The sequence below is a fragment of the Carassius gibelio genome, chromosome B21 (genome assembly GCF_023724105.1).
Source record: "Carassius gibelio isolate Cgi1373 ecotype wild population from Czech Republic chromosome B21, carGib1.2-hapl.c, whole genome shotgun sequence".
In the NCBI taxonomy this organism is placed as follows: domain Eukaryota; kingdom Metazoa; phylum Chordata; class Actinopteri; order Cypriniformes; family Cyprinidae; genus Carassius; species Carassius gibelio.
The window spans coordinates 484,673-507,720 of NC_068416.1; the positions used below are offsets into that span (position 1 = coordinate 484,673).

General features: G+C 37.4%; 1 protein-coding gene across 7 annotated transcripts in view; it reads right to left on the reverse strand.

Moving 5' to 3' along the window:
* The window catches only part of sgcd (sarcoglycan, delta (dystrophin-associated glycoprotein)), a 469,726-nt gene that overhangs the window by 102,344 nt on the left and 344,334 nt on the right, over positions 1-23,048 (reverse strand). For all 7 annotated transcript variants that reach the window (XM_052588189.1, XM_052588187.1, XM_052588188.1 and 4 more), the window contains one exon: positions 3,389-3,490. In XM_052588189.1, the coding sequence (XP_052444149.1) occupies positions 3,389-3,490 (102 nt within the window). The remainder of the gene's footprint in view (positions 1-3,388; positions 3,491-23,048) is intronic.

Here is a 23,048-nt window from a genome sequence, read left to right on the forward strand (position 1 = left end):
CGCAAAACATGATTTGGTCGCACAAATTATTTATAGTAATTACTGGATAACAATGAACAATAATGAAACTGTATTGCATACAGATGTGCTTTTTATTTTACTTGCCATCTTTTAAACCACATGCCTTGTTCTATTTCTTACAGTACACACAGTGCATTGCTCCGTCTTGTAGCTGGGGTTAGAGTGGCCCCGGTGCAGGTTGTACAGTGGGCCCTGTTTAAAAGGGTTTAATTTGTATTGTATGTTCATTCTATTTATTTACTTGTGCTATTTACACAATGTTTACATTTTTTTGAAGTTTGTTTTTGTTCATTTAAAATAGCACTGCATAGTCTTCACTGTAAAATAAAATACACAATCAAACCAAAATGTATTCAGACACCTTCAACATTTCTTACATTATCACAGTTTATCTGCTGTAGTTTAGAAATTGGTAATAACTCAGGGTTAAACTGTGTCAGAACAACAAATTCATCTTGATAATGTCGGATGCAATGCTTAATTTGGTTCAGTCTGTGGTGTGAAAAGGTTGCATTAGCAATTAAAGAAAGAAACACTTAAGCAAAACATGGTCAGGTCCCTAATATATTTTTTAGTATTTTTTAGTCACTAGTAAAACAATATAATCAATTCTATCTGATTTTTGGATTGACTTTGGATAAATTCTTGTTAAAACTACAAACTACATTTTCATACATTAAAGACACTGACAGCAGAGCAAGTAAATAAGGCGCGGTCACTTTAAGAGACAAATGCATCCATTATAATACACATCCGATTTCTTTCTCAACTCTTTACTTTCACTTGAGACATAACCACAGACTTTTTCGAACACACTTTCCAAGACGGGTATTTCGACATATTTTGTATGTATTTGTTGTCGATACAAAAGCAAGAAGACTTTGAGACGTGTCTCTGCTTGCTCCCTGAACACCAGAACACCGCGGTGCTGAATTGAGCTCTTTCGCTTTTCTCTCTTTTTCTTCTGTTTATTTAAACTGCGATTTGTATTTGTTCGTTCAGGTGCAGGAGGACGTTCACGTCCTGAAGGAGAGCTCGGTTCAGTGTTGCTGTCCGTGAGACGCGGCTCTCTCTCGCACCGAACACAGCGCAAGTCACCAGCTGCTCAGTTCAGCTTTACCGCATCGCGGGGCTGAAGCCAACTTGATGTGTTGAATGCTCGAGCACGTTATAAAACGTATTCTTATAATACTCATTTCTGTTTTAATAAATGCTCATATTAAAACATAGCATTACACATAAGTAGGTACAAAAATAATCAGTGATACATTTACGACCCCATAAGAAATTGTGTCGCAATGGCATTTTAAAAGGTCGCAGTGTAGTTCCCTGTGTAAACAACTTAACTGTTATGAAAACATCCTCGAAACTGTGAATTTCTGCAAACTCATCTTTGTTCTCTTTTCTGTGTAACTGCTGCTGCGTTTGTCTAGCTGTTGCACTTGCATTTGCCGCAGCTTTTTAAAATGGCTCGGCTGCTTCTGCATAGATCAACCTACCCTCAAATATTCGCTCTGATTGGATCTCTTCTCCATTCGTCCCTCCCATATATTTTAGTCTCATTTTTATTCGTTGACTAAAGTGTCAGTTATATTTCGTCACGTTCTTCGTCATCATATCTGACTTTTTATTTAGTTTTTATTTAGTTTTCGTCCGTGAAAAAGGTTAGTTGACGAATATTTTTCGTCATAGTCTTTGTCAACAAAATTAACACTGCTGTCAAGGGATAGATCACCCCTAAAATTTTATTTCTGTCATTATTTACTCACTGTCATGTTGTACCAAACCTGTATTAATTTTATTATTGTGCTGAACACAAAAGAAGATATTTTGAAGAATGTGGGTAAGCGAACAGTTGCTGGTTCACATTGAATTTAATAGTAGCAAAAAATACTATTGAAGTTACTGTGGACCAGCAACTGTTTGGTTTTCCACATTCCTCATAATAGCTTTTATGTTCAGAAGAAGAAAAACTCATTCAGGCTTAAACCACTTTTGAGTTAGTAAATGGTTGTATAAATATAAAACACTATGACAGACAGTTGACATAATTTTTTTTTGGGTGAACTATTCCTTTAATGTTAATTAAACAACAAAACCCAAAGAGAAAAATCACTCACTGCTCTTTACTGAAGAAATCTAATACAGTTTAGGAATCAGTTTTTGGAATCCGTTTATATTGTGTTTTATTTTATCATTTGTTCATTCAATTTCTTGAATGCTCCTGCTAGATACACCTATTGTACCTGAAAATAAAGCACTGCTTGTTTTATTTGTATATTATGTGTAGTTGTAGTGAGTATCTTATTCTTTTATCTTTTTTATTAAAAAATAAGAACAAATATTCTTTTTTTTGTTACCTTGAAAGTCTTTGTCTTTATAATAGAGAAATAATTGTGGCTGTAATGCTCAGAAAACTTGCAAAATAGTAAAACCAACATGACAAAGAATTGTGATGAAATTTTTAATCGTGCGATAAATAAATAAAAAATGTGATGTGTTATCTTTTCCCATATCGCCCACCCCTACTTTGCCCCCAACAAACAATGCACAAAATCTGTGTATCCACACTTGTGATGTAGCGAGGGCAGGGAGGAACACCATTATTACTTTCACCATTATTTTTATTTTTTCTCTGTGCCCTTGGACATTGTTTCACTGAATGACAGAAAGCCGACGCCGGCTCCACCTCACGTGCTTTTATAGCTTCCTGGTTGCAACGTCACCCGCCTATGATGTCTTGCCCTTCCATTGGACTGAAAACACATGTATTTCAGAGTGTGGTCATGCTGGGGACATTCCCATAGTGTTTTTGATGCAGCTTGAGTTCCTGAGTGGAACTAGGATGACTAGTGAAACTAGGACTAAAATTTGGAAATTGGAAGAAAACAAGTTTATGAAAATATATTTATTCATTTATAAAATACATGTTTAATAATGTAAGTTTTAGAGTTTATGCATTGCATACATATGAAAATGTACATTTCCTAAATACACTATTTATGTATGAATATTTGCATTTTTATTTATTTTGTTTACTGTACCTGGTGTTACTATTTTAGTGTGGTGATTGTTTAATTCGTAGAGTAAGTCTTTTCTTAATGCAGTGGATGGGAGTTTCTTCTCATCACCTGTCCCATCAAGCAATCACTATTCACTTCATCTCCTCTGTCTGTTTCTCTCTCTCTGTCTTTCACTCTCTCCAGTCTCACTCTTACTAGACAGATGTAATAACCCCAAAACCACCACCTTATCAGGCCATCCGTCCACTGCAGCCTCTCTGATATTATTATGCCTGGACATTGTGTGAAACAAAGAATATACGTCATCCTTATTTTCGCACTGATAGGCCCTGACGTGCACTTACTGGTCTGGACTGGATTTCTTTGGCATATAGTGGCTGAAGGAATTCCGAATCACCCTCCAGTTTCAGGCCTCTTTCTGTGATACGCAGGTGACCCATGCCGTCCTGCAGAAAGAAATAAAATAATAATAATAATTAAAGTTTAAAAGCACTTACGCAAGATAAAGTCTGATATATAAAAATAGTGAGAATATTTCAAAACAAAACAAGAATAACTTTATAATAATTTAAATTTACCCAAAGGCTCTTACTGCATGTTATGGTTATTGAACAGTCATTATGAAATCAATTAAAACTACACAATTTCCTTGTTGTATCACGGGGCTTTTTAGATCCAGTCTGTATCCAGATCAGAGGGTCACTGCAGTCACCCGGATCCAGTACGTATCCAGACCAGATGGTGGATCAGCTCCTAGAAAGGACCTCTACTGCTCTGAAAGACAGCGGAGACCAGGACAACTAGAGCCCCAGATACAGATCTGTAAAGACCTTGTCTCAGAGGACCATCAGGATGATTCTTCTGCACAATCTGACTTTGCTGCAGCCTGGAATTGAACTATTGGTTTCATCTGGTCAGAGGAGAACTGCCCCCCCAACTGAGCCTGGTTTCTCTCAAGGTTTTTTTCTCCATTCCGTCACCGATGGAGTTTTGGTTCCTTGCCGCTGTTGCCTCTGGCTTGCTTAGTTGGGGTCACTTCATCTACAGCGATATCGCTGATTTGATTGCAAATAAATGCACAGACACTATTTAACTGAACAGAGATGACATCACTGAATTCAATGATGAACTGCCTTTAACTATCATTTTGCATTATTGAGACACTGTTATCCTGATGAATGTTGTTCAGTTGCTTTGACGCAATGTATTTTGTTTAAAGCGCTATATAATTAAAGGTGACTTGACTTGACTTGACTTTCATTGCTATCTACGGGCTAATGAAACTTTTTGAACAAAAAATCTTGACGTTAGCCATTGGTCCACTGTATAAGCATACATACAGTATCTATGTGTACAAGGCTGCATGGTCATGAGACTTTATTCACATTGCAATTTATTCAGACTCGCACCATAAAAAAAAATAAAATAATAATAATAATAATAAGTTGCTGGAAATCAAGAATAATAATAAAACTGCAACATGAAAAACTAGAAATCACATGAAAAATGATTTTATTAAATTAATATTAAATTAAATTATTAATTTGGAATGTTTAGATTACATCTAAGGATGTGTGAATTGTACCATGAAAATAAAACGACTGAAAAAGGTGGCTTATTGTTGAGTGTTATAGGCTAGGCCTAGTTAACACATTTTATTCCCAAATACAGAGACCATGACATGCTGAAATGTATCACTTTTTATCATTCTTTTTTATCAATTTAAACATGTTTACATAATAATAAATCGATTTTAAATAAATAAATAAATAAATATGGTTTTGTATACAGAGTTTGGCCATGCAGAAGATTGGGGGAATCCATCATATATATATATATATATATATATATATATATATATTTTTTTTTTTTTTTTTAATTTGATAAAAAATTAATGCCTTTATAGCAGATGTGCAAGAGCTGATAAGCAGAGCGGGCTGAGTGGATTGAGTCAAGAGGCATTATTTGTCATTTGTATAGTTAACACTTGGGAAAACGGCATTGGAATGCCTGTGACTAGACATGTGCCGGTATTTGGTACTCGCCACAACTTTTTCTGTGTTTGAGCTAATGTAATGATTTTTGGAGACAAATCTTATTTTGACCCATATTTTGGGAAAATGCTTTGAATTTTTTCAAAAACTCAACAGTACACTCTGGGCAAATTCAATACCCTTTCGTTATGTTCGTGGAATCTAAAGGGTTAATGGTCCCACCAAGTGATCAACTGTAAAAATAACAAATGTTACCTCTTCCCAACAGGGAAAACTACCAACAATCAAGAATTTCTCACACACACAAACACTATAATTTGCTGTTATACTCCATATAACTCCATATACAAGCCAGAAAATAAGCCTTTTTTTGCACAGGCCTATGTAAAGGGTTAATGGTCCCACATAGTGATCAACTGTAAAAATAACAAATTTCACCTCTTCCCAAAAGGGAAAACCACAAACAATCAAGAATGCATGATTATATGGTGTCATGGCTTTGCAATCAAAAAATGTCGTTATAATGGAAGTCAATGTTGCAAAAACAGCCACCAACAACAAATTAGGGAGAAAAAAATTAAATCTAAAGCTGCACAAAAACTAAAAATGCATCAAAGCCATTGTTGCTACTAATCTTTGACATGCCCAAGACTGTTAAAAAATTCCTGCCACAATTACTTTTATATTGAAAATTAGTCATTTTGTGTTTTTTCCCCCCAAATCAGTGACATAATTTATGAACTTGGCAATTAAAGAGTTAAAATCTTGGATTTTTTTAAAAAAACATTTGGAAGTTGAAGAGATTTGGAAGATTTGGAAGTTGATTAACAGATTTATGCAAAAAATTTAGATAATATGAATCTGACACATTTTTACAGCAGTTTAATTGAGTGGATGTTTTCATCCCGAACATAACAAAAGGGTAGTGAATTTGAACAATGCACAAGGGTTCAGAATACTTTTCCCATCAACTGCTCAAAATGCACAACACCGTTGTATGTTGCATGAAAGGCATGTGTGCTGTGTTGTAAACAAGTACATAAAATAGTATTCGTGTACTCCTATAATGTATAACAAGTAGTTCCTTGCTTTATTTTAGGAAAATATTTTATGATTACTATATACACCATTAAAATAAAAAGTGAAAGTGAGAGAAGCACATGGGGGAACACCTGAGAGACTCGCTGAATGAAAGCATATTCACTGTCTGATAGCAGATGTGTCACGGTGCAGGGTGCCGTCTCAGCTTCCCCTGAGGTCTACGTTGTCCTGTCTCTTCGGTAGCTCGTGTTCTGGGCAATCGGCGCTGTTTGTGGCAGGGTTGTGCAGATCACAAGCTGATTCTTCCCCACATGTCACTCATTCCCCCACTCCCTTATATGGCTCTGCTTTTCTGTCTGTCGTCGTCAGTAGATTGTTTTGTCTTTGCCCGTGTTTTGTGTAGTGTCCAAGTTTCATTCTCACCTTCTGTTTTCCTGTCTAAGGATCCATAATTCGGATATCTGGCAGCACTAAATGGATTCAGCAGAGGAAACGGAGCTGCGCCGAGCTCTTCTGCAGCAGGGCTCTCTTCTGGGTCGACAGCAGGAGGAAATCGTTGCGCCTACTCTGAAATCTCAATCCAACTCAACCAGCTAGCAGAATGGCTTGACCAGCTGCAGGCCAGCCCTTCGGCTGCCTCGTCTGTCCCAACTGCCCCGTCTGTCCCACCTGCTAATCGCCATGCGGAACCGCGACTTAATCCACCCGCTCCATACTTGGGTGAGCCCAACTCATGTCGGTCATTTCTGTCCCAGTGCTCTCACTGACTTTCACTCTCCAGCCTTCCTGTTTCCCCACGGAACTCCAGGGTGGCATTCGTCATCACTATCCTAGTAGGTCAAGTGAGAGAGTGGGGAATGGCTATGTGGGACAGCAAGCAAGCCTGTTGTGCGTTGTTTGAGTCATTCTCGGGGGAGCTGCACAAGATGTTTGACAGCTCGGCATGCGATATTGAAGCAGCACGAGCATTGTCGCTGCTTCAGCAGGGAGAACAGTCGGTGTCTGGTTACTCCATTCAGTTCCGCACGCTCGCCGCGTCCTGCGGCTGGAATGAGAAGGCTCTCTGGGATCACTTCCTCCACAGCCTGGCTGAGCATGGGAAGGACGAGATCTATTCACTAGAGCTGCCCCTTGGATGGGCTTATCGACCTCAGCATTTAGGTCGACGACCGGATTACTCTCCGTTCTCTGCACCGAAGAGAAAGGATTCCCCATGAACACGTCACCGGGGTCCTGTATGAAGCAGAATGTGACACGATATCTCAACGCCGCATCCTCCCAGAGGAGGAGCCTATGCAGATTGGGAGAGCACAGCTGACAATAGGAGAGCTACGCCAGCGCTTGGATAATCAGCTGTGTCTGTACTGTGATGAGGTGGGTCACGTGGTAGCAGCGTGCCCTGTGGCAGGGCGACACTTTTCACATTATGGAGAGCGCATGGTGAGCGTCACTACAACTCGACTGCTACCTGGTGGCCGTTCAGAGTTTCAAGCTTTCAGTACAGTTTGGGGGAGCTGTTTTCCAGGTTTCGGCATTGATTGACTCTGGAGCGGAGGGCGACTTCATGGATTCCAGATTGGCAACTCGTCTGGGGATTTCGGCCGTGGCACTGGTCAAACCTATTTCTGCCATGACCCTATGTGGCACCCATTTCACTAATATCACTCACACCACCCAGTTTGTCACATTAACTTTGTCTGATAATCATGCTGAGGAGATTAGATTTCACCTCATTCACTCGCCCACTGCTCCAGTGGTGTTGGGTCACACCTGGTTGGTTAAACATAACCCTCATATTGATTGGGCCTGTGGTACTATTTTGGCTTGGATCCCTCTCTGTTTAGCTCAGTGTTTGGGTGCTGCTTTTCCCCCTGTCTTGTCTCATTCTATGTTGCAGGAAGAGCTGGTTAACCTGGTGGATGTACCGGAGGCTTACCATGATTTGAAAGCGGTTTTCAGTAGGTCCCGAGATTCATTTCCTTCTCCACACCGCCTGTACGACTGTGTGATTGACCTTCTGCCTGGCACTTCTCCACATAAGGAATGCCTTTACTCTCTGTCGGGTCTGGAGTGGGAGACCATGGAGAGGTATGTACATGATTCTCTGGTAGCAGGCATTATCCGTCCCCCATCCTCTCCAGCCGGGGCGGGGATCTTCATCATGGAGAAGGATGGATCATTGCGTCCCCTCACGGTGCAGGGTGCCGTCTCAGCTTCCTCTGCAGTCTGTGTTGTCCTGTCTGTTCGGTAGCACTGATCGTGGCAGGGTTGTGCAGATCACGAGCTGATTCTTCCCCACCTGTCGCTCGTTCCCCCACTCCCTTATATTTCTCTTCTTTCCTGGCTGTAGTCGTGAGTAGATTGTTTTGTCTTTGCCCATGCTTTGTGTGGTGTCCAAGTTTCATTCTCAACTTCTGTTTTCCTGTCTAAGGATCCGTAGTTAGGATATCCGGCAACGCGAGTGGTCCGCAGTGTGCCGCCAGCTCGGAGATCTCTGTGTGCGCCAGAGCATTTTATTATTGTTTATGTTATTTTGTGTTTTGTGGCGAGAATAAAGATTATCCTTTTCCTTACTCTACATCTGAATCCTCTGTCTAGATCGCACCCTGACATCCCTAAAATGCAGCCCTTACCCTGTAAACCCCATAAATAAAACAGCTGCTACTTTCTAAACTTTTTAAATACTTTTCTAACTATTTAAATAATTTTAAATAGCCATTCTGATTTGTGTATTTGCTAATTAAGTAGCTAAATACTTAAATATTTAGACTTAAAAGGTTATATATTTTCAAACATCATTTCTTCTTCTTATTTTTTAATCAGGGGCCCGTTCTTCTTATGTCGCTTATTACATCCGAGATCAAATGACACATCCAAGATGATATCATCGTGCTAATCATGATCCGGCTAATTGGGTTCTTCGAACACACCTGTTGTGTATGATTAGTATCGCTGGATTGATTTATCTGAGATAATTGCGCGTTCAATTATGTTGGCTTAAAAGGGGATATGTATCGATACTCGAAACCATGATCAGCAGTGCAGCGATTGGCTGGTGGCAAGACGGCAATGTAATGACGTCATATAATTTCAAATGACACCCGAATAAAAACTTGACAAATTTCTGGACTTTTATAAGGAAACAGCCAAGCAAACAAAACTACATAAATGTTATAATACATATATGAAACATATAATATATACATGTTTTTATTTTATTCAAATTTTTTTCATGATTCCCAATTATTTATATCCGCAATTTATAATAGTTGTGCAGTTTTTACATTTTTATTTCAATGTAGAAATTATCTATTCATTTCATTTTATATTTGGACAGATTTGTTACGTGACAGCATTAATGAAAGTTTCTTAAGGGTCAATATCATGTTAAGAGTTAGCATAAGCACAAGAGCGAGTCAGAGAGCACACACTTTTGTTGCATGATCTTGATTGCTGTTTGTTCCATTAGCGCATGCATTTAGATTAAAACCAAATAATAAATATATAAAAAAACATTATAGGGGCATTCACTAGTATAATATATTTTTTATATTCGTATGCGAAGGTCTACGGTAAGCGTGTGTGGCGAAAATTACATCACTAAAAATAGTACTGGTGTAACCCTATAATTTATAACGAGTGGTTCCCTGCTTTATTTTAGGAAAATATTTTATGATTACAGTATGAAACATTAAAATGAACAGTGAAAGTAACAAAAGCTTATACAACACATTTTAACAGGTATAATTAAGTGTGGAAATAATTGAAGGATATATCTGTTTGCTAACTGAAGCCAACTAACATGATTCTTCTTATTATTTTTTATTATTATTTTGTCTCAAAATTTAAAATCATAAGAAATAGTATACTGATACTGTTTTTGAAACTGTTTTTTTTAGAGATTATGTTTGTGTGTTCATTAGGGATATGCAGGTATCAAATTTACCTGTTGCGGTTAATTGATAATGCTTTTATCAGGGTATACAGTATTATCGCGGTATTGAAATTTTGATTTAAAAAAAGTGGTCATAATACAGTATAACAGGTTAAATAACTTTTTTTTCTTATAACAAAAATAACTAAACATTTAAAACAAAGCAATACAGAAAAATATCTAAAAGTAAAAAAAAAATTACACATTAAAGTGCAAAAAAACTATAAAAACCAATAGGTATCACTTTACAGTAAGACCTTATTAGTTAACCTTAGTTAATGAATTAACATTCAAGGCAAGGAAAGGCAAGTTTATTTATAGCACATTTTGTACACAATGGTAATTCAAAAATAAAAAAATAAAAAAAAAGTCATGAAGAAAAAAATAAAATAAATAAAAAGCAATTTAAGAACATGAAAATGATTTAAAAATTGACTTAAAATGAGTCAATTTAAAAATAGAAAATGATTTTACATAAAATAGAGTCCAATACATAAAATATAGTGTAATCAGCAGTGTTGGGAAAGTTACTTTGGAAATTTAATAGGTTACAGATTACAAGTTACCCTGTTTAAAATGTAATAGTAGTGTAATTTTTTCAATTACTTTATTAAAGTAATGTAACTAATTACTTTTGAATACTTTTTGATTACTTTTCTAAATTTGTGAAAATTAAAGAATAATAAATAAAAGTATATACATCAACTCAAATACAGTTATCTAATAAGCATGTGTCATTTTCTGTGTAATAAACTCCTGAAACATTGGTGCTTTTTTTAAACTGCTGTCTCTTTGTATGATATGATGATAGTTTTCTCTCAAAATAAGTAAAATGCACATGAAGTGACAGAGCAGTTCTAGAAATTATGTTTATGTTCTTGTGTACTCCTATATTGAGGCAGCAGAGGTTGAAAACACTGCAAGCTTCAGTAGGCCTATGTGTAGTAAATGAAACCATGTCTTCGCCATTAATTTACAGGAGGGGCGGACTGGGAAAAAAATTCAGACTGGAAAATTCAAACTCATACAAACAAATTCATGGAAAAAAAATATTTTTTTGCATGGACCTGACATAAAAAAAGCTTTAAATCTTTAATTTGGGGATATGCTTAATAATTAAAAGTTCTCTCCTGAACTGCACCTTCACTTTCATTTTTGTCTTCAGTATCTTTATTTTGCCCTGTTATCCATCTCTCTCATGACTTTAATATTCAAGATAGAACAAAACTATACTTTACAATACAATACTCTACAATACTACAATATCTTTATAAAAAAATCCAAATACTGTACACGAGTCATGTTTTTCCCTTACAAAAATTGTCCATGCTTTTTTTTTGCCTATATACAATAACCTTGTTTTGTGGATTTGTAATAAATACATGGATTTGTATTTATTTTTAAATAAATAAATTTGTAAAAAATTTTCAATTTTTGGTTACCACAGTTAAACAATAGTAACCATTTTCTCTGGATTTATAGTAATATATTAAAACGTTAATTTTCGCAAGGGTTGTGTTGTTGTCTGTCATAGCTCCCCCTAAACCTATTAAAAAAATCGAATTGTTTTTCAGCTAAATTACAACTGTAACATTACAACAGATAATAATGATGTCCTTTATATAGTATTTTGAGTGATGACTGATGAGCAACGTGCTGCTGTTTGATTAAATAAATAAAAAAACAAAGAAAAAAAAAGCATCTTTACAGATGAAACTGACCTGAAACCCTGAAAAGTAGTTCTGCTTCTCTGCTCCAGCTGTGCGCTTCCACAGTTCACTCTATTCTCTCTCTCTCTCTCTCACATTGAGTCTGATCCAAACCATTTGGCAGAGGCGCGGAGAGCGCGCAAGTCATGATTTATTAGAGATTTAATTATCAAATGGCGGACTCGCAAATGATTGCTTTAGTACATTCAGCAGGCAATTATACAAAAATGATATTAAAATAGCGGGCCAGATCGGCTGCCAGGCCACCGGGAATTGTCCCGGTTCTCCCGGTGTCCAGTCCGCGCCCGATTTCCACAGACACGCAGAATGTGCAAATCATATATTGCACTTTTGGGGCTTAATATTCACAGACACTTGTCCATGTCACGTTTTGATTCAAGTGTACTGACCTACTTTTGATTTAGTCATCTAAAATGTGGCATATTCCGTACGCGTTAGGCATTCCGTTTTTATGACTGGATTCCCATAGACAGTAAAAGAAATGGACACAGCGACCCCACTGGAACTCAATTGAGACAAATGAAGCCCAGTTTTAGCGTTTTTTAGCACTTCCGTTTCTGACACGCAGACTCAAACGAAGCTTGACGACGTCAGCAACCTGACAGATGTAAATCTTCTAGTAGCTGTGCGTGCAAACTGCCATCATTAATCTTGCAGAGACGGCGAGCTTGAGCGGGGAGTTCTTTGTCGTGAGTGAGCAGGAGTAAGTATTCTGTTTAATTATTTTGTATAGTATTTTAAAATGTAACGCCAGTACGCCATATTAAGTTAATTGCCTGCGAGCTTCTCCACCTGTCTGTACGGTAATGCGACAGAGAGACGAGTGGTTATGACGCAATCGTTAGCCTATTTTTTACAAAAACTGTTTATACGGGGCCATAATGTAACATAGAAGGTAATGGAGCCCTTTATACATTGTCATGTATCTTTAGAAATAAATAATGGACAAACAGAGTCTTTAAACGCCTCAGATGTAAAGTTATTCGCTGTCAAAGTGACGCCAAAATGAATGGGAGTCAATGGGAATGCTAACGCAAGTGAAGTTCTGCTAAAAGATGGCACCCCACACCCGACTTCAACTTCCGGTCGAGTTCCTTGCCCCTTGTGGATTCCACGAACTAGACTGTGTTTCCGCATCCCGGAAATTATTAGGGCGGTATGTCTCAGAATTAATTACAGACATTAATTATGTCTCAGTTAAATCTGTATGTGGATGTGTGTAAATATTCAAATGTAATCCCCTTTGTAATCATTAAAAATTTCATAAGTAACTGTAATTTAATTACTAATTGTTTTTAATTAATTTAAAGTTAGACTATTTAATTACATTAACCTTGTAATTAAATTACGTAACGCCGTTACATGTAACTAGTTACTCCCCAACACTGGTAATCAGTTCGGACATCACATAGTGCTCATTCGATAAATGCACAGCTAAACAATGAGCAATAGCTACATTTACTATAGATGTTATTAATCTTTGTTAAAAAAATACAAGTCTTAGTTCATTTTAGCTCAATAAATAACACAGCTGCAACTTTCAATTTTAACATTGTGTTATTAAATATTGGAATATCTAAGATTACTGAACGTTAAGAATAATTTTTTCATTGACAGTTTATGTTAACTAAGGGCTACATTTAGCGCCATCTGCTGTCAGAGAGTGAATGTGCTTTCATACAGCGTGTCTCTCACGTGTTCCTCCATAGCTGTGTCCAAATTCAGGGTCTGCATCCTCCTTAGGATCCTTCCTACCCGGTTGAAGGAGGATAGGTCCTCCGACGACCGCAAAAACCGGAAGTCGGTGTTTGTGAATTTGGACAGCCTACCCTTCTTTCAGTTCCCTCCCTTACCCGTTGCTCATATCCTGGCGCCTAGCAACCGTGACAGCGCAAAGGAAGACACGGGTGAAGAGCTCATCGTTCTCTCCCCGGAGCTTTATAAACACTTCTGTCTGCTCTTTCGTCCTTAGAAGCGTTAAAAACAGCTTCAATCACTAACAAATAAGCTGTGTGTAAGGGGATATTCACACAGGCAGTAATGAAGAAGCTAGTTTACGAAAGTAAACTTGTTTTTTTTTTTTTACATATACACGTACAAATGTAAAAAAAAAAAAAAAATCCTTAACGCTAAAACAAAATGCCTTACTAGAAAACCACTGAAAATATATATTTTTGAAAAGCCAGTTTTTAAAAAACATCGAAAATAATACTCCTCCCCCACTCCGCTACCACTCGCTTCGTCCTGCCGAAAAGAATTATGGGATAGGTAGGACGCGAAAGGATCCACCACACCCATCCTTCCAATTCGGGGAAAAGGAGGACGCATTTGTGGGCCGCATTTGAAGGATCCTACGAATTTGGACAGCCTTCGTCGCGGCGCTGTGACGTAACATCCTTCAAATGAGTCCTCCGAAGGATGTAGACCCTGAATTTTGGACATTCTCGCCTTGGGCTCTGGACACAAGTCTAGTGTTCACGTAAATTTAAACACTGCGAGCTTTAGTAGGCCTATGTGTAGTAATCAAAATACATGTCTGTGCCATTCATTTCCAGGAGGGGCCGACTGAGAGAAAATGTCTGACCGGGAAATCTCACACTCATACAAACAACTTCTGAAACATAGACAACCTTATTTTTGTATGGACCTCACATAAAGAAAAGAAAAAAAAAGGGTTTATATCCTTAGGTTGGGGACATGCAAAATAATCAAAAGTTCTCTCCTGAACTGCACCTTCACTTCCATTTATCTTTTCATTCTCTTTATTTTGCCCTGATATCCATCTCTCTCATGACTTTAATACTCAAGATTTAATAAAACTATACTTTCTAAATTGCCTACATGTCAAAATGAGTAGGATCACCACAATATACAATATATTTATAGAAAAATCCTAATACTGAGCATGAGTCATGTTTTTCCCTTACAAAAAAATGAACCATGCTATATATATATATATATATATATATATATATATATATATATATATATATATATAATTTGTGTTTACCTTGGTTTAACAATAGTAACCATTGCCTTTGCATTCATAGCAAAATCATGTTAATTTTCATAAGGGTTGTGTTGTTGTCTAACCTAGCTCCCCTTAAACCTCTGATAAAACATTATAATTTTTCTGCTAAATTACTATAGTTACAATAGATAATAATGATATCATTTATACATTATGTTGAGTGATGACTGATGAACAATGGGCTACTGCTGCTTGACTAAGTAAACAAGCTGCACTTGAAACCCTGAACAGTAGTTTTGCTTCTCTGCTCCACCATTGAGCTTCCACAGTCCACTCCTTTCTCTCTCTTGCATTGATTACTCTGAGTCTGATCCAAACCATTTGGCAGAGGCGCGAAGAGTGCACAAGCTGAAGTGTCACTAGTCACGACTAACTGATTCATGATTTATTAGAGATTTAATTATCGAATTGTGGATTCGGAAATAATCACTTTAGTACATTCGTCAGGCAATTGCACAATAGCAATATTAATATAGCTGGCCAAATCACTGCCAGGTCACCGGGAATTGTCCCGGTTCTCCCAATGGCCAGTCAGAGCCTGATTTCCACAGACACCCAGAACATTCAGGATTCTTATATTGTCTTTTTGCGGCTTAATATTCAGACACTTGTCCATATCGCGTTTTGATTCAAGTGTACTGACCTATTTTGATTTATTCATCCAAAATATGGCATATTACATCCGCGTTAGGCTAAATTCCTTTTTTTTATAACTGGATTCTACGAACCAGACTGTGTTTTATATCGGTATGCCTCAGAATAGTAGGTGCAATTTGGGAAATAAATAAATCTGTATGTGGATGTGTGTAAAGATTCAAATGTAATCCCCTTTGTAATCGTTAACATTTTCATAAGTAACTAATTTAATTACTATTTTTTTCTTAGTAACTGTAACTGATTACAATTACATTTATTTTGTAATTGAATTACGTAAAGCTGTTACATGTAACTAGTTACTCCCCAACACTGATTATTAAATACAGATGTGTGTATTCTACAGTTTGCTAGTTTGTGTAACACCACCTATTTTTTCTTTTTTTTGATAGAGCATGTCAGTTTTACACTAAGCAACCAGTATGTCTAAATTCAGTTGAGCTAGGGGTGGTTAGGGTTTGGGGGTAATCCTGTATAGCTTGTGTGGGTTGAAATAAAGGTGTGAATCTCTTGTTCTTTCATATAAAAAAGTGACTGATGAGCATTTCAAACTTGCACAGCAGGCTTAGACAAAATGTCTGTTTTGGGACAAATGCCTCATTTTGAAAAAAATAAAAATAAACACACACACACACACACACACACACACACACACACATATATATATATATATATATATATATATATATATATATGTGTGTGGTTGTAATATTGTTTTGTATTTTCTCAATAGACATGTGGCACTTCAGAGAGAGAGACAAAAAAACTGGCCAAAATAAATGCACGTTTCCCAAAGAGATAAAAACTTTTGTACTTAATGTGTGCTGCTTTGACTATTTTGTTTTAATTGTATGCAGCATGCTGCAGTCATTTTGGCAATGCAAATGTAAAAATATATTGTAGTAATAAGAAACTCTCCCAATACTTTGAGTATGCCTAATGATTTTTAGTTTTAGTTAAACATAGATGGCGCCAAGCATGACAGCCATGTTGCAAACTCTGAGTAAACTCTGCCATTTTTCATATGTTTTACTTGCTATTTTGTTGTTCTACACGTTGGATGCTGTTAGTACAACTGTCTATGATAGAAACACGCTTTTAAACAATGGTTCCTACGTCATGCAACACAAACCGAACTTTGAGTTCTTGAACACTGTTGCTTTGTTTATAGACATCAGAGCACTTTGTCTGGGCCCCACAGTTGCGACCGAGAAAACATCATCGGAAAAGAGGGAACAGAGTCAGCGTCCTTTTCAGACTCAGATGTCGTCCCCGCTGACCTCCTCTCCCAATCATTTTCCTTAGTCACTGGACAACAAACTCTCATAGCAACGAGAAACAAGGGACTGCTGCATTATTTGCCTCACAGAAACCTGGACGTCTGCAGAGGTTCCAGACTCAGCCATTGAGCTTATGGGGTTCTCTGTGCACCACTCAGACAAAACAAAAGAGCTCACAGGGAAAAAAAACAGGTGAGGGAATTTGCTTCTTTATCAACAACTCATGGTGTGATGACAGTGTAAAGAAATACTCTTTGAAAGAAGCAGTTAAATCAGCGGAAGTTAAAAGCAGATCGTAAGTGTATTTATTTATTGTCTCAGTGTTTAGCAGAGTTGTCGTTGCTAGGAAATGTTTGCCTGTTTACTGTGTTGAGACGTGCTGCTTTTGGTCTTGTACTTTATCACATACCTTGTCAGTGTTGTGCACTTGCTTAGACCTTTGTTGTGATAAATAGTAGAGTGTGTTCAAGCGCAAACCAAACAAAAGACACTGTAGAAATATTCTTCGAGAGAAGCAGTTAAATCAGCAGAAGTTAAAAGCAAATCATAAGTGTATTTATTTATTTTCTCATTAGTGATTAGTGCAGATGTCATTCAGGGTTTTTCCTGGGTCAAAATTGGTCTTCGGTGGTGGCTGACCCACATGGTCATCCACACACAGCAAATCACATGACCCCAATATTGACAATAAATGTTACATTTAAAATAAATACAAAGAAACAGTTTGTGATTTTATTTCTTATCCTATTTATTAATGAAAAAATGATCACTGTCATCCTTTCTTGCCCTCTTTGCAAAAAAAGCTGTGATTTTTCCATGACTGGCTTACATAGTTTAGAAAGATAAAATCCTTTTTTGATAGACCTGATAATTATTTTAGTATAATCATATCAATTAAAAAGTAGCATTAAAAATGTAGCATTAAAAGGTGTAATAGTGTCATTTTTTACCATATAAAATTTAAGAAAATTAGCAGCTAGCTAGCAACCGCTTGCTTTGTGGTTTGATCTAGTTTCATCTCACTCCAGTTTAACTATTGTCATAGGCCAAATTTTACTAAACACTCTTGCTAAATGGGGTAAGCACACTTACTTTCTCATTTCAGATGTGTAAGTTCTTCTAAGAAGTAAGGGTGTAACGGTACGCAAAAATCACGGTTCGGTACGTACCTCAGTTTTAAAGTCACGGTTCGGTTCATTTTCGGTACAGTAAAGGAAAGAAATGCAAAAATTAAACTGCAGGTTGTTTATTACTATAAACTTTTTTTAACAATTTGTTTACACTTTTTTTTTAAATACTTTTTAATAATATATATATATATATATATATATATATATATATATAAAATAAAAAAAGAATAAGAAATAAAATACTGCTGCAAAGTTCTCCACTAAATAAAATACTCTCAGTCTCAAACCAATATCATATACTAAAATATAAATAACTATGATTACAGTGCAGCATTACCAATCCCAGCTTATAGGCCTGCTCATATTGAAATATATATTTCTTTCCCAAAGTGTAAAATGCAGCATCAACAGTTTCAGTTTTTAGACCTGCTCAGATTTCATTATTGCGTTGGACCGATCGGAATTAAGAGCAAAGGTCTGTTTAAATGCCAACGGGAGCTACGTTTGAATTACAATCATTATTTCCTATTTGTAGTGATGTTCACACTCGCGTGATGCCTTTTGAAAACATTAGGCCAGTGACACACTGGCATATTGCACCTGTCAACAGTATTGACAGCAAAATAGACTATATTTGACAGGTGCAATATTTGAAAATCTATAATTATTATTATTTTTTTTAATTACATTTATATCTGAATATATGTCAACCTATAGACTTTCAAACATCAAAGTGTCATGAATTAATATGTATTTGTGTACAAAATGACAAACATATTTTCCTATTCTATTTTGCCTAGAAATGCTTTCTAACATGCTTTCGTGTCGCGTGAAAAATAGGCGTCTAGCATGCAAACATTTTCCGCGCGTCTCACGCAGGCAGTCTGCAAGCTCTAACCTGTTAACATGGGAGCCGACTTAAAAACGGACACGCCACGCGGCTGAGACGCTTGCGCCATGCATCCAGTGTGTCGCCGGCCTTCAGCTGCAGGGCGGGATTTGCGCTGAACGCGGAGACTTCCGCCACTTAATTGTCACGTTCGGTGATACAGGAAACACAGGAGAGATCCAAGTGCAGGTAAGAGGTTTATTGAGCGGCAATCCAAAAGGGTAAACAGTCCAGGCAGGGTCAAAACCAGAATATCCAATAGACATAAAAAACAAAACAAGAACACACGGCAAGAGCAGACTATGGAAAGTATCACACATAAGACAAGGACTCCATGACACAGACTCAGACAGACCGGTATAAATACACAGAAGGATGATGAGGGAACTGGAGACAGGTGGGGAACAATCAATTAACTCAAACAAGGAGGAAGGTGACCAAATAAGGGAACAGGAAGTGATAAGGTGACAAGACACCATGGGAAAGGAGGACACCTAGTGGAAACCCAGGGAACACAACCAAGACACTGTGACATTAATATGTTCGTTTGGAAACACGAAAATGAACCTATGTTCTGCATACAAAATATTGCATTCGGTCATTCGGTACACACGTGCACTGTACCGAAAGCCCTGTACTGAAACGGTCACCCCTACTAAAAAGTAATGATTTGTTATACACTCATTCAGACACTGACGGGCAGACCAATTGCTTTAACCCCGTGGTCACCAACCATTTCGAGCCTAAGATCACATCCAAAGTCCAAATGTAAACCAAGATCTACCACTTGCAAAAAAAAATTAAAAAATGGCCACTATGTAAGTTCTACTCTGACATTCTTGTTGCCTGTTAGTCAATAGCAAATTATTTAATATGCTACTATACAAATATTAGATAACTATACAAACTGCCAACTATAATTAAAAATTTTCAACAGTAATATAACATTAAGTATTTCCACAGGCTTATTACTTGTATCTAAAAAAAATAATCAGTCAATTACAGGCCTAAGCCAATAATGTACTGTTTCACTTTCCCTTTTAAAACATATTTCAAACACTTCAAAATGGCAATACTCAGGTTACTGCAACTAGCATACAAAATATTATGACAACAGTCATCCTTCAATTCTTCAAAAATATGTTCACACAAATTACAGACCTACATTCATTTTTAGCTACAGATATTGAATAAAGGGATCAAATGTAAAACAGCATCTTATATTTGACTGTATAAATTAAAGATTGTTCCTTATTAAAGTTACAAAAGCTTTTTAATCAGGAGCAGTGAGTGATTTCTTTGTTGTTGCTGTTCGATTAATATAAAGACTGTCACTTTAAGAGAATGCACTGATCCAGTGGCCTACGTTCAGCTGGCTATGTCTGCTGTAGGATACTTACCAAAACAGGCATTTTGACATGATTTTTGTGTGAATTTGTCCATTTAAACACAATACTTCAGAGAGAGCTTATATTTGCGTGCATGCCAAGGCAGCGTTTATGTGCTTCAGATGAGCTCACGCACAAATCTTCTCACTGTGAGTGCGAGATCGTGTCCTCTGGCTCTTAAATGTTTAAACTGACAAAGCTTAAACGAGTTTAGTTTAAACACAGATATCAGCACCCAGTTGAGGATGGAATAAATTACTGCTCACATACAGCATTTGCATTGAACAAGAGTGAATGATTTGTCCAGGGTTTTTTTTTTCTCTCATGTTTTTGTAATGTCTGGGAAACCAGAATTCGCAAGCATCAACAGAAACATTTATTAGCTGAACCCTGTTTTTTACGTGCCATTTATAGCAAGCCATATTACAGATGATATTAAAGATGCTTTGTCAGATTTAAGTTGAAGCGCGTGCCGAACCGTGTGTTGTTGAACCGAATTTTTTTTTTTTTTTGTGAACCGTGCCACCCCTATTACCTCAATAATCAATCGGTTACAGACAGGCCTAAAACAATCATGCCAAAGCAGACGGATATTAGTACATATCATCACATCTGCACCTGCACCTAAATCATTTGTATGGTCTGGTTTTCAGTCTAAAACAGTTGCGTCAAGTATAAATGTCTCGTCTGTTTTGGGAGGTGCGTGCCCCTCTCCCTCCCCTAGACACAATTTACTACACACAATAGGCTCACACATGGTGCATTTTAAATTAATAAATAATAATGAATAAAAAAATGATATAATTTTTTTCTCGGATTCTGAAAAATCTTCGCGAACGACTTAAAATGCTTCCAAGATCGACTTGTCGACCACGATCGACGGGTTGGTGACTCCAGCTTTAACCATTCATTATAATGAATCAGCTCAAAGGAGTCATTAGGTCCTGACAGCGGACATGTTGTGTGGAAATCCTGACTGGGGTAAAACCAGTACTAATTACCAGGGCCCTAAAGGAAGAGAGGGCATTTTTCTGAATGCACCACGTGAAACATGTATTCAGTCTTCCGACCATTAGGATCAGTTGATTTTGATGCGAGGGAGAGAGCAAAGACAGAACTGAAGATAGAGAGTGCCCGCGCGGGGGAGGGGCGCTGTGCTCGTTCTCTCCGTTACTCCTTCAGTAGCCTGCTTCACTCACAAAACCCAATTACAGATCAAACGGCGGAACAAATAATCGTTTTGGCGGCCGCCAAAAACTTTTCAATGTAGGAAAAACCCTGTCATTGCTAGGAAACGCTTGTTTGTTAACTGTGTTAAGTTAAAAGCAGCGGAAGTTAAAAGCAGATCGTAAGTGTATTTATTTATTGTCTCAGTGTTTAGCACAGTTGTCATTGCTAGGAAATGCTTGCTTGTTTACTGTGTTGAGATGTGCTGCTTTTGGTCTTGTACTTTATCACATACCTTGTCAGTGTTGTGCACTTGCTTAGACCTTTGTTGTGATAAACAGTGAAATGTGTAAAGCTGAATGCAATATCTGTTTTGTCTAGCGGGTATAAACATTTTTAGTATACCACAATAGTGGTCCTGTTAAGCCCTCCTGGTGTGAAGACCGAAGAAGGTAAAGTCGACCATTGACTCTACCATGTGACTCCACCAGGCAGTGACACAGGCAAGGGATACAAGTATTGTTTTGATTTATATTTTTTCCTACTACTTGTTTCACTTCTGTTTCAGTTTTTATAACCAATTCTTACTATGGGTTTCCAGATCCCTACTACCAAAACCACTCGCAAACCACGCATCACACACTGTAGGCAGCACAATCCTAACAACCTGCACACTTTGCCTATGTCTGTTAATACACTACTTTCTTTTTCTATTGGTCTCTGGAATTGCTGTAAACAAAGCCGATTTCATTACTGCTATTATTAGTCATTCAAAGCTCATGGCCTTGACAGAGACCTGGCTCAAACTAGAGGACACTGCTACACCTGCAGCACTCTCCAATAATTTTTTATTTTCCCACTCCTCCCGTTTGACTGGAAGATGTGGAGGTACTCGTCTGCTTATCTCTATTGATTGTAAATTTAATCCTTTACCATCTTTGGGTATCAAAAGCTTGTTTGAATCTCATTCAGTTACTGTTACCTACCCTCTTCAAATATATTTTGTAGTTGTCTATCGACCCCCAGGACTACTAAGTACATTTTTGGATTAATTAGAAGTGCTGCTCTTGAACTGTCCTGAGGATAGTACTCCCCTAGTTATGCTTGGAGACTGACTGCCAACATCCACCTAGATAAGCCTCTATCTGCAGACTTCCACACTCTGCTTGCCTCTTTTGATCTCAACTGAGTGTGAACTACTGCTACTCACAAATTAGGCAACCAACTGGACCTTATTTACATACGACACTGCTCCACTGATCATGTACAGGTTACACCAGTGCACACCAAGGATCACTTCATCCTCACTCTTATCCTCAACATGGTACCTGACACATCACTAACCCATATTTTGATATAACCCTACGCTTACTCTCATCCTCCCAGTTATCTGTTATGTTTTCATATTTGCTTCCTTCCCCTAAACTGTTAGCAACATTTGTCCAACGTAAATATTGTTCTAAGCTTAGAGCTGCTGAAAGGGTGTGCCATAAATCCAAAAATACTACTGACCTGAATGTGTATTAGTCACTCCTCTCTTCCTTCTCTGCTAATGTCTACACTGCTAAAAGATAATACTACCATAACAAAATTAACAATTCATCTAACTCTTGCATGCTTTTTAAAACGTTTCCCTCGCTCCTTTGTCCTACTCCTCCCCCTCCTGCATCAACTCTAATATCTGACGACTTTGCTATGTTTTTCATTAATACAATTAAAAACATCAGTGCACAATTTTCCACATCACAATCCATCACGCACATCGA